At 42.1% G+C, this 18292-nt stretch overlaps 1 protein-coding gene across 2 annotated transcripts in view; it reads right to left on the bottom strand.

The window, feature by feature from the left end:
• The window catches only part of msh3 (mutS homolog 3 (E. coli)), a 37818-nt gene that overhangs the window by 2000 nt on the left and 17526 nt on the right, over window positions 1–18292 (bottom strand). For both annotated transcript variants that reach the window (XM_085786373.1, XM_085786374.1), the window contains exons 19-23: window positions 17901–18015; window positions 17339–17496; window positions 9515–9701; window positions 629–761; window positions 303–471 (exon numbers count right to left, since the gene is read on the bottom strand). In XM_085786373.1, the coding sequence (XP_085642499.1) occupies window positions 303–471; window positions 629–761; window positions 9515–9701; window positions 17339–17496; window positions 17901–18015 (762 nt within the window). The remainder of the gene's footprint in view (window positions 1–302; window positions 472–628; window positions 762–9514; window positions 9702–17338; window positions 17497–17900; window positions 18016–18292) is intronic.

Genomic DNA, 18292 nt, shown 5'->3' with positions numbered 1-18292 from the left:
AGCCCCCTGCATTACTTTAAACCATGGCTGGGTCCACATCCTTAAAACACCTACTGTTTGCACCACAGGCTTTCTATTATAATTCTATAATGTTTATAATTATAATGTTTTTAGTCCCAAACTGTCCCGAGAGAGCAGTACTGTCACAGTCTTTTAACAGCTCCTCCAGAGCCTCAAAGTACATTATACAAATGTTTTTCACAGACTGAGTGGCTCTCCCTGTGAACAGTAAACAGATCTTGATGTGTAAATGCGCTACCCATTACAAAATAGTTAGAGTGAAGATGTGTGTTCACTCGTACCTCCTGGCATTAATCGTGTTCTCCAGTTCTTGGGCTTTGCGAGCAGCAGTGTGCAGTATAGGATCTGGGACGTCAGCCAATCGGGCAACGTTCAGGCCGTAGCTTCGCCCCGCAGCTCCTTCAGTTAGTTGGTAGAGAAAGGTGACGAACTCTGGCTGAACTTCTCCATCTGTCAGCATGCACACATACATTGCACACAAATTCAATTCTCAACAATTCAACAAGCGATAATAATCCAGAAACTGCCTAAGTAACACTGTTCAGGCGAACCCATAATTTCCACCATAAAACTTTTTTTACACGTTCATGAAAATGCACACACATACCATCAGCGTCGGTAATGATGTCAGGTTCATTGAGTAGGAACGCCATATGGTAGTTAGACACATGTTCAGGATATGCCCGCTCCAGCTCGCACAGCGGAGGATAATGGGTCACAAACAGGGTAAGGGATTTCACCTGAGAAAAAGAAAGAGAGAATTAACACCCGGAGCAGTCTTATGCAGGGCAACTCCACTGGCAGCTCCAAACAAAATGCAGGAAAACTGCATAAACAGGGTGAGTTGGGTATCTGCTCTTGTAAAAACCGAGCACAACTGCAGGTAGGAATGTCACTACCGCTCTGCACCGACCTGCCAGAAGCTTGTCACCTGTGTTGTTCTGTCTTTGGTACGTATAAAGTAAAAAAAAAAGCACAGGCTACAGAGTAATATCACTTGTTCTGACTCTACCTGTCATGTTTAGTTTTACTGAAAACAGAACTGACGCCTGCCCTCCTACTCGCCAGCTTTGCAACGTGCCAGTGAAAAAAAAGGAGATCTGATCACAGATTGCAGCCAAGAAAACCATAAACCAAAAACAAAACCGACGGACACGTTGCGATACCGATGTTGTATTTGTCACTATCTGATTAACACATCCATATGCAGATCACATTTTCTTACCAGGTGGAAGAGGCTGTGTTAATAGATTGATGATGATCACATAAGCAAATGAGCCAGTGATGAGTCAAATAAAACACAAGAGAGAAACAGAAACATTTTCACGAACAGCCTGAAGCCATAATGTTAAAATATACCAGCGCTTTGAGCTAAAAGTTAACATCAGTTTGGCAGCTGGCTCTCATTGACAAAGCTTACATGTTTGAATTTAGCATTCATCACGTTATTATTTGCCAATTACTTTTAAACAAAAAGTGGAGCTAAGGCAGCTGGGAGGCATCACTAAAAGTTATTATAGCCTACTTCATCCTGAGGGGGACATGAAAGTCTGTATTAAAATTCATAGCAATAATCCAGCAGCTAGTTGATGACATATTTCACTAACCCACACCCAGAAATGTCAACCTGCTAGTGGCGCTAAAGACAAAATGGTAAATAAATGGATTAGCATTTATGTAGGACTTTTCACACATTCACACTGCACTTTTTATCTACATGTTGCGCATTTCACACACGATACATCGGGGCAAGTCTTGGGTTTAGTGTCTTGCCCAAAGACACTTCGAGATGTGCACTGGAGGAGGCGGGGCTTGAACCACTGACCCTCTGGTAGTCAACAACCTGCTGTACCTCCTCGGCCCACACAGACCACCCCAAAAGGTATAGGAGGGAGGAGATCCACCAAAGTCTGAGCAAAATTCCCATCAATCCTTCTAATACTTAGAGATTTCAATCTGGACCTGAAGGTCTGAAAGTGGCTAGAAAATAGCTCAAAGTAACTTTTTTTCAAAGATTTTTAACCCTTGTATTAAAGAGAAGTTGAAGCAGTAAAAAGTAACAGTAACACATATAGCAAATGGCAGGTAGCAGAGCAAATGTATTAGGCAACACTAGCTGAAAAACAAAGAGCAGAGTGTCTACATCTACAGTGCTTTGGCCCAGTGTTGCTAACTGTCTCTGTTCCCTGTAGTGTGATGAGCCAACACTTGAAGGCATGCTTTGTGAATATTGCCACTGGTATAAACACACATATCACTTTTTCCCCTCCATCAGCTCACTGACTTCTTTTGTTTTTTTGTTTTTTTCTTGTTTCTTAAGGATTTCTGCCCCCGTTTTTCTGCACTCTTTTGCTTTCCAGGCTCTGGAGACATATTCAGTTAAGTGAAAGCACTTCACCTCATTCTGCTTTGCTTTCATCTCTGTTGGGCTGAATGAAACATAACTGAACTCTGGCGTTAAGGTTAAGACATGAAAACCACAAAAAGTGTGTGGTAAGTGCACTCATGTACTCACTCACTCTCACTCCCTCCGTGTGAACAAACATTTTCCTCAGGGCAGCTGTTAAGAGTTCTCACTAAAACATAGTGCATTTCCTTCTTCCTGCTTACTTTAACAACCTCATCATGTAAATGGAAGAGGGAGTGCAGAAACCTGTGTTGAAAACATGATAAAACCAATGAAAAACACACTACCAATGCTGCATTAATAACCCCCGAAATGTTATTAATGAATATTACGTTCAATCAGAGCTGTAATGATAACAAATCATACAGGAGTTCTCATGGTAGAGCAGGGCCCCCGGTCTTACATCATCGCGACACACATGCAGCTGCAGGACTCGGCTGGCTTCGGGATGGGCCTGCAAACAGCTCAGTCTAAGAAAGGTCACATGTCAAAAGCAATACCTCCCTCTGAAAGTGAAGCGCAGGGTCACTCCCACATGTTTCCAATGGAGACTCACAGACCTGTACCCGCTGAAATGCATGTACAACAATACACACACATGCACACACAGAGACAAGCAACTTCAATCATTCCTGTCCACCTACACTGGAAGTGAAGAACAAATGGAGTGTGGCAGAGGGAGGCTGCAGCCGGGATAATGGTCTGATTAGGTGCTAATGGCAGCTCATTACCAGACCACCCTAGGGTAACACTGACAGGCTTGTTCTGCAGAGCTGGACGATCTGATGAAATTAGTCAATTAATCGACTGATTAAAGCCAATTTTGATAATCAAATAATCTTCTCAGTCAAACAGTTAGCTGCTACATCCGGTATCTTTGTTTCAGAGCAGCAGGATCCAGATCTGCCACAACAACTATTCTAATTAAAATTATTTCCTACATATCAATCTGTTTGTTATTACAGATTATCATTACAATGAACAATCAGCTGCTGTTCATGGTCTCTCTCAATTTCCATACCCCCCCCCTATTTTGTATTTGAAACAAAATCAGTTCAGTCAGTAGGCTACCCTTCCTGAGCCCGGTTCTGCTGGAGATTTCTTCCTGTTAAAAGTGAGTTTTTCCTTCCTCTTGTTGCCAAGTGCTGCTCTGCTCTGTGGGAGCTCTTGGGTTTCTCTCTATGATAAAATCAGGTCTTGACCTTAGCCTGTACTGTAAAGTGCCTTGAGATAATGTATTTTATGATTTAGCTCTACACAAATAAAACTGAATTTGATTGAATATTTATAGTTGGTTTGAATGAATTCTGGAAACTGCTTTTCAGCATTTTTTTTTTTTTTTTCATCATTTTTGATTTTTCAGTAATGAAAAAATAATTAAATCAGAAATTCACTTAATGGCCACTTGGGGTCAGCTGAACCACAACAAAGGTCGTGGCCAGAAAATCAAAACAGTAAGTTGGAAAGCCATCAAAGTACTCGATAAGCATGGTGGGGAACTGCCATTTTGTTAATTCTCTGCAGGTTTCAAACATCATCATTTGCGCTGTGTTGATTGAAAAAACTAATTAGTGAAGCTTTAAGTTGGTCAACATAAAATAAAAGCTAGCTACAGCCTGGGAAGAAAAACTGCCAAAGATCTGGAGGATTTCCGTTGAAAAGCAGCTCTGACTTACACATGGTTCGCTCAGATGACTCTCGGGTGAGGGATGAGAGATGCAGAGAACACTTTATGGCTCCAATAATACAGCATCTCACAGACTGCTGATCTGTCAGGTGCTACAGAAAACACTGTGTTTTATCACCTTGTCCATTTCTCCTCCTATTATAAATGTCTTTTTTTTTTTTACACCTGTATTGCATTCTCCTCTCTCCTCAGCTGTTTCAAAATAACATGCTGTCAAGACTTGAGCGTGTGTGCGCTTGCAGGTGTGTTTCCACTCACTAATCTGATTCTGAGGATAAGGCTAAAGGTGTCAACGACACTATTACCGACTCTCTGTCTTGGTACTACTCTCTGTCCAATTAGACTCGAGTCAACACCTCACAAATAACGAGGCTCTCACCAAAGTGCTTTGAGATTTGGTTCACTGACCTCTGACCTCGGCTATGAGTCAGAGTCGTTTTCTCATTGGTTTAATTTGAACCAGGGTCAATGAAAGGTGCCTCCAGGCAGGCAATCCTTTCCTGAAGGTCACGTTTTGGCTTTTTGTTAAAGTGGAAATACTTAGTATATCTGTAGCTTTTTTGTAACATCCATGGTCCAATAGTAAGAACTGACTGCTAAAGATGCTGACATGGCTTGTTGCTTTTTAGTGCATCTTTACCTCTGTGGTTGCAAAAATGAATTCAGAGGCAGCTCCTACAGTTTTAATTGTGTCAAAGTCTGTATACAGGTTGTTGTTTACGCGCATATCTAAAAAAAAGTTAGAAAAAATAAAAATGAATTTCTGGTTTTAAAAAACTTTTGTAGTAAACTATATAAAAGCGAGTACACCAGACCTCTGTTGCCTGCTCCTCATCTCTGAGTGAAGCTAGCAGGCTTGGATATGGTTGTGGATTGACTGGGCATATGGCCAGTTTATATAATCTCAATTACTGGCAACAGGATGCATCAATGTTTCTGTTTCAGAACTTGCACTTTTTTTAAATACTGTACACCAAGCTAACTTGCACACTAAACAAAGTGTGAGCAAGTATTTGGACAACAATGTGGTGTGATTTACTGATAACACATCACTGAATTTCAAGGAAATACAATGAACGTTACTGTAGCTATTTTGAGCTCCTAATACATGGTGTGATAAAAAAAACAAAAAAAAACAAAGCACATTAGACTGCAATAAACTGTGATGGACAAATGTCACAGTTTGATAGTGTTTTACACATTATCAATCAAATTTAATCAATTACTGTACCAATAGTTTAAGTTACCTTAAACTTATAGTTAATATGAGAATGGACAAAAGTAATCACATTGACAAGCGATGACATTTTCCTTGAATTCACTAAAAGAATTAGTGTTGAATGTTCAATCTGGTGGTGTGGGTGAGAAATTGTAGTTACATCAGAAGAACACATGGATAACTGATGAAGCCTCTTGGATGAGAGGTGAAACGTCTTCCTAGACAAATAACCAAGTCCAGTTGCTTTCGATTTAAACTCCTTTGAGATACTATGACCTGGACAAATGAGAATATGCACAGGCTTACATCAGAAGAAAATAAACATCATTTTGAGAAAAAATACAAATACTAAAAATATATATATTAAAAAAAATATTCTCTATCTCCTTGCGTCACCTTGTGGGAACCCCTTCTGGGGTCCTGAGGGTAACCACTGCTTCTAAACATTGTGTGAAGAAGTGCAATGAATTTTCCAACAAAATCCTCCCAGTCAAACTTTGAAGCCGCTAGATTGCTCGGCAAAGAGGTGCAATCAAAGTGAGCTGGGAGAGAAACGGACAAACATCTTATCCATGTGTACGAGTACAGTGGAGAGAGTACAGAGCAACGCAGTGCAGTGGAGCACATGTGGGTCTTCGTAGGAGCTTTGTGCATCAGCGTGAGCACATCAGACCATTTACGCCCACGTGGAACAATACATTCTTCTGGAAATTCACCCATTAGTACACAGTCAAAAGTGAGCTTTGGTGAGTTTGAAGAGTCCCGGTGTGAAGCGCAGCCCGATGCTCTCCAGATACTAAACTGCAGTATTACTGTACGATGCATGTGCTGTAACGTGCAACTCTGAGTCACGGTGTGAGTGAAGAGCGATGTGCTGAAAAGTGAGAGTCCAAGTGAGTCTGAGAGTGGCTAATGGCTTAAAAAAAAGAGGACAGTATGGGTTGCTTCATATATTGCAGCTGAACAGGAATTAAATTAGATAAACATGTAGTGAACCGCTCTCATGCTGGTCATGATTTCACCAGAAAACACAGTATAACACAGCTTTAGTGATTCTCTCTCTCTCTCTCCTCTGCTTTCCCATTTTCTTTTTCTTTTTTTCTTTCTGCGCCAAGGTTGTCTCTTTTATTGAGTGGTGTTATGAAACTCATCTACATTCTTAACTACCTCTTCTGTGAGTGTTGGGGACAGAGAAAGGTGTGTTACTATAACAACCGAGTCAAAGGAAGTGTAGTCTTGACTTTTGACGTGTAAGTTGAGTCTGGCAAGGAGGAGGAGGAAGAGGAGGAGGAAGAGGAGTGAGCATGAAGGACTCTGCAGGTCTGTCTGTACCAAGGAGGCCTCTTTCTGCAAAGCACAACTCTTTTTGTGCTCTTTTATTTGTCTTTCCTTTAATAGCAAGCGTTTTCTAACAAATCAATGCTGTTATACAACAGGTAGTTCGAGAGCTGCCTCCTCCTGCCAACCGCAGCTCCCTGCTGCATTAGCTGCTACTTACACACATTTTCATTCTACGTTTTCCAGCAGAATTACATAACCCCGAGATTCTGTCCAAAGATTAATGTGGAACTGGCAAAACATTAAAACTGGAAGGAGGTTTTCAAAGATAAATGTTTATTCATCTATATTTGAAAAGGAGGTAACTAGGGGCAATTTGGGGCTTTTTTGAATAAACTCTTGGAAAACAGAAAATAAACAAATAGCAAAATGCCAGTTCTCATGGACACAGCTTTGATTACCCAGAAGGTAGAAAAGAAATAAGTACAGTTTGATGGTAAAACTCCAGGAGCCTATGAATGGAATCTGTCACTGAGGACTGAAGCAGCATCAGCACCTTGGGGGGCGCTTTCTATTTCCTCAAGTGTGAGGAGCATGTAGTATAAGCTATCGAGTATGTTTAGCAGGTTGCTGGACCTGGGCTGATGGATGGCGTTCCTTTTGGTGCAGTTGGCTGCTTATTGTATTTTAAATTTAGTAAATTAGATAGTTTACATAAGTTTAGATTAGACATATCATGTATTGTCTTACTATAAATTATTCATCTTGGTTTATTCAGTTTTTAAAAAAATGTTGCCCTATTCCCCTCCTTAAAGCAGAAGTAAGTGGTCCGGTCGTTTTCGCTAATGCTGCGTTCCAGGCAGGCTTTTGAAATCGTAAATTACAGCTTCAAGTCACAACTTACGACTTTGTAGCGTTTCAGGCAACCCACTCGTGTTTTTCCGACCTGTTTTACCGGTGAAAGTCACTATAACGGCCACTCGTAACTTCCGACCGGTGAACTCGTACCAGATCGAACTGGTACGACTTCACGGTCGGAAAAATACGAGTTTCCTTGAACGCACCATAACAGTCCTCGTCCCTACGTCGCCACATTCACGGCGTCCCTTGGCTGCACACACAGCCCTGCATGCCGTTCTCTCTCCTCATTGGATAAAAACTGTAGGATACGATAAATGTTTTCTCTTCGGCTCAGAGCAGAGCAGAGTGACTGAGAGACCCGTGTTTCAGTCCAAACACTCTATGTAAGCGATTGCTGTCGGAAGATATAACTATTTAAGACTTATATTAACACAAATATATCACTTACTTCTGCTTTAAATTGTCTTTTTGCTTTCTGACATTCAGACTTAAAGACATAAGGATTCATTTAGTGTGTACAGTAGTTCACTGCCCTTTATAGCATGGATTCAGAGAGAGGTCTGATGAAAGGGGCTGGGATTTTGACTTATGGCCTGCTAGAATCCTTTTTCCAGAATCTCCAACCCTACCTTTAATTTCAAGTGTATTTCATTCTCTGTTTACAGTTACAATCATCTCTCCGATGGTAAAGTGCAAAGAGCTGTAACACCTGCCTCCACAGAAGATTGCCCACACAGTCAAACACAGTGTGTAAATGTCACGTGCAAATACACAAATAATTTGCCTCTAATTAATGTACATTCACACTATTTGACACATCTGATGTATCCAAGAGCAGAAGAGCATCACATCTCCATATCCAAATCGTAAAGATCTCATGACACGATGACTCACCAGCATTCACGAGACTGACCAGGTTCTCCACAAGGAAACAACAGTTCATTTGCCAGTGATGTTATTGATAACTCCATCCAATGACACAAACATCCTCCCTCCTCTCTCAGGGTACCACTCATCTGTTCTGTCAAAACCGAGATACGCAACATTGTGCAATGCCCAAAGGACTCCTGATCAGCCATTCACATAATCCCTGCAGATAACACACACACATACACACACAGTCTCTCTAACAGGAATACTGATTTCCATGAACTGCTGAAATACCCAGTACTGTATATCTCCTGCCCCATCTCTACTCTTCAGAGAACCATGAGTCTCTGAGCTGTTCTTCTCCTCCCTTTAGCTAAAATGGCACCTTCCTGCTTTCAAAGCACATCATTATTACAACAGCTGACAAGACGGAACAGGAAACATGTTATTAAGAAATGGCGGTGACCCATTTGGAGGCATAAGATCCATTGCAAGAGCAAACGCTAGACCCTGGACAGCCTGTCATCAACCTTGATTATGTGGGCGTTTCTTGAAGGTAAATGAGGCCTGCTGCAGCATAACATACATCCCTTCAACAATTAGGTATCTTGGGGTCACTTTCGCTCTCTTTCTTCTTTTGTTCCTGCTCTCTAATAGGATATTAACACTATAGATCAAACTTCTCTGCAATTCTGCTCAGTTTTCCTGAGCTGCTCTGCTGCTGAGGTCTCTCTGGTGGCTCGTATTTCCCTGCAAAGGAAACAATCTCAGCAGGCGGCAGAGCACACACACAATCAAACAGATGCATGCACACAAATATTCAAGTGTGCACATGCACCTCTTCATTTGAGACCGAGAGCCATTAATTTGATTGGCTAATTGGGCTGGGCATCAAGATCCTGCAATGCTCGTGGAGATGGCAACAAGTAGAATAGGCGTGCATGTGTGTGCGCGGCTGTGTTTCTGGAAAGCATGGTTTTTAAGTTATTTGTTAATTCAGCAGCTACGCAAACAGTTGCATGCCCCAAATGTCTCATCAGTGCCTCTCCTCTCATTTCTCATCTCTTTCTCTTTCCCTCTTTAAATATTCAGAACCGTCTTATTCCCAAATCATCACTACAGAGCTCAAACACACACACACACACACACACAAATATAAACACACACTTACATCTCTGATGAAGTGCTCCAGGGTGGCATAAGCGATGGCGATCCCATCATGGGTGCTAGTCCCCCGTCCCAGTTCATCAAGGATGACCAATGACCGCTCAGTTGCGAGGGCGATGATCTCGGAGGCTTCGGTCAGCTCTTCCATGAATGTGCTGCGTCCTTTGTAGATGTTATCGGAAGCCCCCATCCTGATAATCATAAAGAAAAAAAAAAGATGTGAGAGGTTGAAGGTAATATGGTGGGACGTATGTGTGGTTATATTGGAAGACCAGCTTCATTTTGATGGAGAATGATTTGTTACAGGGAGAAAACCAACAAACTGCTGCTGTTCTTCCAGAAAGCCCCAAACCAACTCACAGACAGAAAAATGGAAGGTCAGCCATTTTTATAAAAAAAAAGTAAAAGCTTTTCTTCTTCTTCTCACAGAGGTTTTGCTGATGCACCAAGTAGGACATCTGAAGGGGCCTTGTCCAAGAAGCAAGAATTACAACAGAACAGCTTCAATCTTAGGAGGCAGAAAGAAGAGGAGCAGAGGATTTGAGACATTTACTGCTTTTCTCAAACTTGCAGCAAAATTCATGGGCATTTCAGACCTTCATGTACATAATGCTTTAATCTGAATTAAGCTGGAGTTTAAATGGGGCATCATCAGTTTAACCAAACAAATCAATTATTCTGTTCACCATATTGTCACCATCATCATGGCATCATCACAGACAGAGGAACGTCACCCACTGTGGGCTATGCAGTCATCAGGCCTGTGGACTGCTTTGATTTACAAAGACATTGTTAAGCTTTTAACCCGATGTTAAATCATTCCTGTTTGTGCAGGATCACAGTACAAAGCTGTTGTGATGACGCACTGCAGACAGCTGTACTACTAATATTGTTGTTTCCAGTCCTCTCATACCACTGCTAAATTTGTTGGCCACAATCTGACTGCATGAAATAAAGTGTGTTTGTGTGGCTTTGGCAACATTTTTGTAACTGAGACTTTGTTACAAACACAGGGTAATGTTCTTATATACTATGATATATAAGGCTTATATATACTGTATATACATTTTGAGGCCATTTGGGTGAATGTTTACCTCATGAACAGGTGTTCCTCATCAGGCAGAAGTGAGGGATATGCAACACATTTGTCAAGTTAATGGGGTTTGTTGAGACTTGGAAAGCTCATGCAAGCAAAATAAGAGACGTTAAAGGTATCTGAAACTGAAACAGCGGAAAATACAACAACCTTAAATACAACTGATGTTTCCATCTGTGGAGTCCATGTCAACAGATACGAGCTGATTGCACCGCAGAGACACTATGGCAACCTGTTGAGCTCTTCAAAGCCAGTGCGAGAGCTCCTGTGACGCTCCGTGACACAGACTGACAGACAGAGCAGTGACGCATGTGATGAAAACTTCAGACTCCACCAGCTGGATCGCAGACCTCCTCCAGTCGGCGTTTCGCACTCCGAAAAATCTGTCTATTCCTGTCCTGATTGACCTTCAACACCATACCTATCAATGAACAACCAGCAGGATCCTGCGGCACCTTGCGCTACCATGGTTACACCACACGCCATATAGAAGAGGGGTGTGGCAGACATGCTGCTGCATTTCATTAGGCAATTTATGTAGTGATTGTGTGTGTGCGTGCGTGTGTGTCTGAAACTCAGGGGACATTTGCGCCAATCGGATCTATACTGCATGGCAGAGAGGACGGACAGAATCAGATGAAAAGCAAGACACGTGTTGTCTGTCCGCTGAGGAGGGGAGCACAGCGGAAACACAACAACCCTCCACCAGCTGGGTGTCCTGCTGCTCTCATTTAGTCCCTTCTTCCCGCCAAACAAACTGGTTCTGAAAATAGCCTCCATTTATCATCACCACCACCTCACACAGAAAAGCTTGTTTAGCCACATTTCAAGTGTTTATCAATCACTCGAGGTTTCCTCTTTGCTGGGTGACTTATTTCATTTCTTATTCTATCAATATTTTGTTCTTACTTTGACAGCTTTCGCTTATAAACTTAGCTTCAACAGTCTTTAGCTTTTTAGAGCAGAAAATTGAAAGCCAAAGAACAACCACAATACTAAACACCAGAAACCGACTAGACAACCACAATACTCTCACACAGAAACTTCAAAGTGAGAAATCTATTTTCAAAGTGACACACTGAGGAGATGTGCTCTGCTGTTTCATATCAGAGACTGACACCCGGCACTGATGTCTTTCAAACTCCTGCTGTTAGACTTCACTGGAACAGTTTTTCTGAACCCCAAGCCACATATTACATTACATTAAACACAGGAAAATAAATACACAGTGTTAACAATGGTGTAAAAAAGAAAAGAGCCAAGCCCCAGTGTTATATTTTCTCAGCTGCTTGAGCTCTTAATTATCTTTTAACAGTTTTCTTTTTTGTTTTTATTTTATTTTTCACAGTTTTTATCCATAGCGACAGTTCACATATTTGCCGTTTGTTTCATTACTAACTTACAACTTTCTCACCGCCTCCAGACTGTTAGATGATGCCCCCACTTCTCATCCACTATTACAGCGCCCAGCAGGGCTGCAGCCCCCTTCTCTCCACCCTCTGCACTCATGACTGCGCCACCACTCATCCCAGCAACAGCCATCATCGAGTTTACAATTATCTCAGGAGGAGACAAGACAGCCGACAGGGATATGATGTCCGAAGGTCTGATGGTGCAGGACTCAGAGAGTCATTTTTCCCCGTGCGGAAAGGCCAGGTCCTCGTTTTTAGGCTTCTGGGTAAAAAAAAAACCTGCAGGAGAAGCTGCTGGCCTCCAGCTACCACTACTCCATCAAGAGTGTGCAAACATATTGCATCTCTGCATGGTTCCCCAGCTGCTCATCAGCAGACAGGAGAGCCCTTCAGAGGGCCATCAGTACCACCCGGAAAATCATCAGCTGCTCACTGCTCCCTTTAGACGACTTATTCAGCTCTCAGCGGAGCAGCCGACACATTGAAAGACCCTCTCTCCCCCCAAAACATATGTGTTTGACCTGCAGCCCTCTGGTAGACACTTCAGGTTAATTATATCATGAACAAACAGACATAAGAGCAGGTTTCCGGCCCAGAGCCATGTGAGAGCTGAACACTATCGAACACTGTCACTGACCCCTATACGCTGCATTTACAGAGAGTACAGATGTTTACATTCCAGCTGCTGTATACATTCCTCACTACAATACTTGTGCATAGGACAACTAAGCAAATGTGCAATATCCTCTTGTGGGACAGCCTCAGCGGTTAGCACTATAGGTTTTCAGGAAAAAAGGTTCTGTGTTCGATTCCCGGGTCTCTCTGTGTCTGAACAGTGCAGACATGAACAGTAGATTGATTGGGGACTCTAGACTGCCCACAGATGTGAATGTGATGTTGCTCGTCTTTGCATGTCCGCCCTGTGATAAGACTGGCAAAGTCAGCTGGGATTGGTTCCAGCGACCCTGCACCCTGAAAAGGATGAATGGTTTTATATCCTGCAGCTTTATAATTTTGGGATGCAGCTAGTTTATTGTTATCCACGTTAAGACTTAAAAATGTGTATTGCTTGGCTTTATTCCTTATCTTTATCACAGCATGCTGTGTACAAAAGCAAAGGACATGTGGCCTTTCAATTATTTTAAGTTACAGTTGGAGTTGTCCGATCATTTTGAACTATAGATTTCTGCAGAGTTTGGGTTAAACCTCAAGGTCCTATAGAACAGTGGTTCCCAAACTTTTTAGGCCATGCACCCTCTTCTACTTACCGACTTAGCTGACACACCCCCGTGCCCGACACATACATTTTTTTTTTTAAATTGCATTTTGGCTATACTTTTTTTTTTTTTTTTTTTATCAAAATGATTTATTAAAACGTTTCTAATTCAGGTCAACAAATGATTTTCTTGGATTTTTCTACTAACGCTGTGAGAACCTCATTTAATATAATGTCTGAGTTAACACATAACACCATAGCGTCACCATTACCCTTTTCATGTCACGCAGCAGCCGCACCACTGTTTGGGAATCCCTGCTATAGAACACCAAAGACCCAAACAGGCTTGTACGACGCAGGCTCTCTGACTCCGCACACAAAAAACCCCCGGAGGAACGAATGAGTGGATTTAGGGTCCTGCATTTCTCCACATGTTACGACACCCACTTAGGGGATGATGTTACACAGAGACCTGTTGGTAGCCAGCCCACCCCCACCCCCTCCCGTGAAGCCTGTGAAGACTTTGTGGAAGTAAAACACTGTATAATCACTGCTAGGAGTCCATGGTCGATTTAAGGTCCCTCTCAAAACACACTTTTACATTCTGCTTCCTTTTGCTGTTTCCATAACAACCATGAAGTGATGAAAGAAGTGCTCTATAACCCTCAGGGCTCAATACTAACAAGAAAACACGCACATACAGCAGCTGCATACATGCACATTCACATATTCGTCGCTCACACCAGGCTGTTGGCTTACTCTGGTTAAGTCTGTAAAAGAACACACACACACAGACAGTCGTGGAGAAACCACTGTAAGGCATACAGTATGTGTAAAAATCCTGCAGCACAGTGAAGTGGGCAGGAGGATAAAACCAAGACTATGTGAGGCAGCACGCAGCTTTAAACCAATCTCCAGATTATTCATTGTATCCTCGTTGATCATCAATCATCTGGATCAGTTCAGACAGGATATCCCATTAAAACACCTACGCACCATCTAATTACCCCCCAACCCACAAAGTCTGCTTATTCCACTCTGGTAAAAAACTCACAAGCTCTCACTCATAAACACATCACATCTCTCATATACACAAACACACAAGATGAAGCAATTCCCACCGCTGCGTCTATTATGCTTGACACAGCAGTGGGAATTGATCGAGCGTTTATTATCAAGACCCATTCTCCTCAGGATCTTTGCTCCCTGTGATAAAACGGAGGCTGAGCAGTCCAATTAGAAACGGGGAGGACGACAGAGGTAACGATGTAGGTGAAGAGAGGACAGAGATTACAGTGAGGCTGTGTGTGTTGTCTCTGTGGACATTAATTAGCTCTAAAATGCAGGAAGACACATAGTTAACCTAAAACTCAAATCAAAGACACACACATGCTCGGTTCTGTACCAACTTATATAGACTCACAGTAAAGTAAGTACACTCATTGTTTCTGACATCGAGGTGACATCATTACTCCTTCATTGTAATTCTAAGCTTGAATGGGCTCTTTTAACCGTTTTCTTGAAACATCCAAGTGTTTATAAAAACAGAGCAACCGAAGCACAGAGGTGACACAGTGTTAGTTTGAAGGCTTTTTTTTTTTCTTTTTACCAGAAACCGCAACGTCCTCAGTTCAAGTCCAGCTGTAGTGATTAGCTACAAATCACTCACACAGCTCTTTTCCCTCATTTACTGCCAACTGGCTGATATAATATAAAGTCATAAAACACCCCAGAATCCAGGTCAGGTTAGACTGATTTCCACTTGGATTTTGTGCCCACGTGCTGTCTGACGCTGGAAGAACACATCAGTTACCTTAGTTTACCAGGAAATAGAAATCATTTTTGTTTTGAAAGAACAAAAACAATTCGAAAACGATCTGCGCTTCTAAATATCTGCTTGTGTCCACTGAATTTTGTAAAAAAAAAAAAGATACTATACTGTTCTGCCGATTTTAGTGGTTTTGATTCATATATACAGCCTTTTTATTCATAGTGAATTGTTCCAAGATTTTTTACTAACACATTTATGTTGCGAGCTTATCCAACTGAGCTGATTAGCCTAAAGGTTACTTTAAATTTTCTTTTTTGTTTGTTTCCAGTTTACAGAAAATATACATCATCTCTACTACTGTACAATGTCAACCCTCCACAATCGAACAGTCTAATAACCCTATAATAGCAAAAAATTAACACTAAGATAACATGAAATACAGAACCCCCCCCCCCATCTTAGGAAACGCGCGCGTGCACAGTTGCACACACACACACTCGCATGCACACAGGTTTGATGTACTGTAAAGTGGCCGTCTCCCACTGGGTTAATACATAAGAACATGCTTAAACCCGCAAAAAAATACAATTACACACATCTGCAAGCCATTAGTCTAATCACAAAGTGCAGCACCGGCATAATAGCAGAGACCAAACCGTATGTTGGCCTGTGTTCCACACTAATATGTAGTCAGGGCTGGAAACTACATGCAGAGCTTACTGCTGCTCTAAGCTGCTCTCATCATTATGAGAACAATCATCAGCGGCAAAGAAAGATCTCCTCCCACAAAACCTTATTGTCTTAAGAGTTCCTACGATACAGAAAGAGCCGCATCGCACTAAACCGTGACAGAACAATGGAGCCGGTCTGTCAAACAACTCGTACTTACTCAACTCCCCACGTCTCCTCCTGTGTGGTAAAGAAATGCAGTGGGATAAGAGGCGATGGTAAACCAACCCAACCATGACACAGATGATGAAGGAGACGTAAGGGAAACTAAGGTGTTTGGTGCATCAACTTCAGGCATGACCTGAGGGCAAAAAACTGAATCTCACTTCCCCCCTGGTTTCCTGATGTTTATTGGTATTAATAAGACAGAATCTGCAGAGGTGAAAGTGCAACGTGCTCCATCAGTGTTGTCATGGTCACGGGAGACAAGACTAGAAAACGCTCATAGGTATCACTTCTTGAGTGTTTCTGTCTTCATCCATATAAAAAAATAGACTGTTGCTTTCCATGGCACTGTGGTTATATCACTTTTACATAATAGACCAGGAATATGTGTACATGTAATTGTGGTGTGTGTGATTTCTCATCTTTAATATGCCTGCCAGGAAAAACATGGACATGCTTCTGTGCCCAAGAGACCGTTAAATGTGAGCTGTGTTCTTTTTTTTTTTTTTTCTCCTGTATCGCCGTTATCCATCTCCTGTTCCTGTAAAAGCCACACTGCATGTTGAAGCCAATTCATGAGCAGATTCTCAGATAAATGTCGGTTCGCCCAAATTACAAATTAACATATTTCTTAGTTAACTCCAGTAGCTCTTGGCAGTTATCATATGGAGCATTTTGTCAGAGATGAGCAGCCCTGTGTGTTGTGTGGATCATAATGTGAACTGTTTTTGGACGGAGATGTTGCTGTAGAGTTAAATTTTATGCCTCCAGGCCGGTAACAGCCAGAGCCAGAGTTTTCAGATTGTCCATGTCTGTTTCCATTCTCGTCGACACAGTTTCTCAGTAATGACTGGAAATGTCCACTTGAAGTCAAGGATTACTTAATGAGATTTTAGAGGTCAAAGGTCACCAGGTTAAGGTCACTGTGATGTCACAACACATGGTTCTGGCCTTGTAAACACAATTTCTCTGCAGAACCTTGAGGAGATTTCTCAAAGACTCAAGGACAAACTGATAAATTTTGGTGGTCAGGGGTCAAAAATCATCCATGTGCTCCAGACTAACATTTTTTACTAGGAGCACAGTGGCCCCTAACTTAAAATTTTAGGAGCACAAGCAGAAAATGTAGGGGCGCACACCGGAAATCGACTTGCACAGCAAATATTCACATTTCCTTTTCATTCATGGTCCTCACACACATTGGCCTGACACTTGTAATGACAGATTCCAGATTCTTTGAGTTGCTCCTTGCACATTTCACCAAGAGGAAAAAAGAAGGGAAAGAAAAACCTGTAATACTGGTTGCACAAGTAGATGGAAATTTTAGTTGCACTGTCTCAAATTTTAGGTCCAAAATGCCTCCATTTAGGGGCAGTCTGGAGCCCTGAGACATCAAAAACAAATGCAGAGGTAAATTTCACATGTGTTTGTGTTCATACCTTGTAAAAATACCATCCAGTATCCCCAGACGGGCTTCAGAGGCCGGGACGTAGGAGCCCATCTGAGCCATAACACAGATCAGGGACACCTGGCGGATGTAGGAGCTCTTACCCCCCATGTTAGGACCAGTGATTATCATAGTTCTCCTGCCATCCCCCTGGAGGGGAGGAGAGGAGAGGAGAGGAGAGGAGAGGAGAGGAGAGGAGAGGAGAGGAGAGGAGAGAATGGTAACAGTGACATAGACAGAAGGCAAACGAGAAGAGAGACAGAATAAGATATCTGCATGCTGTTCTGCACAGCTGAGGAGGTGGGTGGACTGAAAGCTTGGCTTCTCTTCCTACTGGCTTGTGCTTCTGTTGCAAGATTAACCTACACCCACCAAGCAAGGAAGTGTGTGTCTATGTGTGTGTGGATATCATGTGTATTTATGCATTTAGTACTGTTGCAATTTTGTTTCAGAACTGTCTCAATGAGTTAGTGAGCAGGCAACCGTCTGTGTGCGTTTTGGCTCAACTTTGTATCATAGCTCTCCGACTGTGCGTGTGTGTGTTGTGTGTGTACCTGCAGTTCAGTGTGGTTGGGCACAAACTGATTGTGCTCTCCCATCAGTAAGTCTATGGCAGGGTGTCTCCCGTCCCTGATCAGGATCTGACGCTGATTTGCACACACCTCTGGTCTGAACACAGAGAAGACACTCAGTTTGCCATGTACAATAAAACGCATTCATACACACACCACACACATTCAGTACATGTGTGAAAATGCCAAAACTATTAAAACTGACACAGTGTTTTCACTTTCCCATTTATTTAAAAGGTACAAATATTAGAGACTGACCAATACTGAACTTAAATGGACGATACTGATTCTAGAGGATAAAAAATTTAAAAATAAGTTAAAATGTAATAACACACATATTCATACACATATATAACAAAAACATGTCAGATAAA

This window comes from Trachurus japonicus, chromosome 9 (genome assembly GCF_045865225.1).
Source record: "Trachurus japonicus isolate A0001 chromosome 9, Traja_1.0".
Taxonomy (NCBI): domain Eukaryota; kingdom Metazoa; phylum Chordata; class Actinopteri; order Carangiformes; family Carangidae; genus Trachurus; species Trachurus japonicus.
Note: the sequence above shows the minus strand (reverse complement) of the source record. Positions and strands in the feature narration are given on the sequence as shown.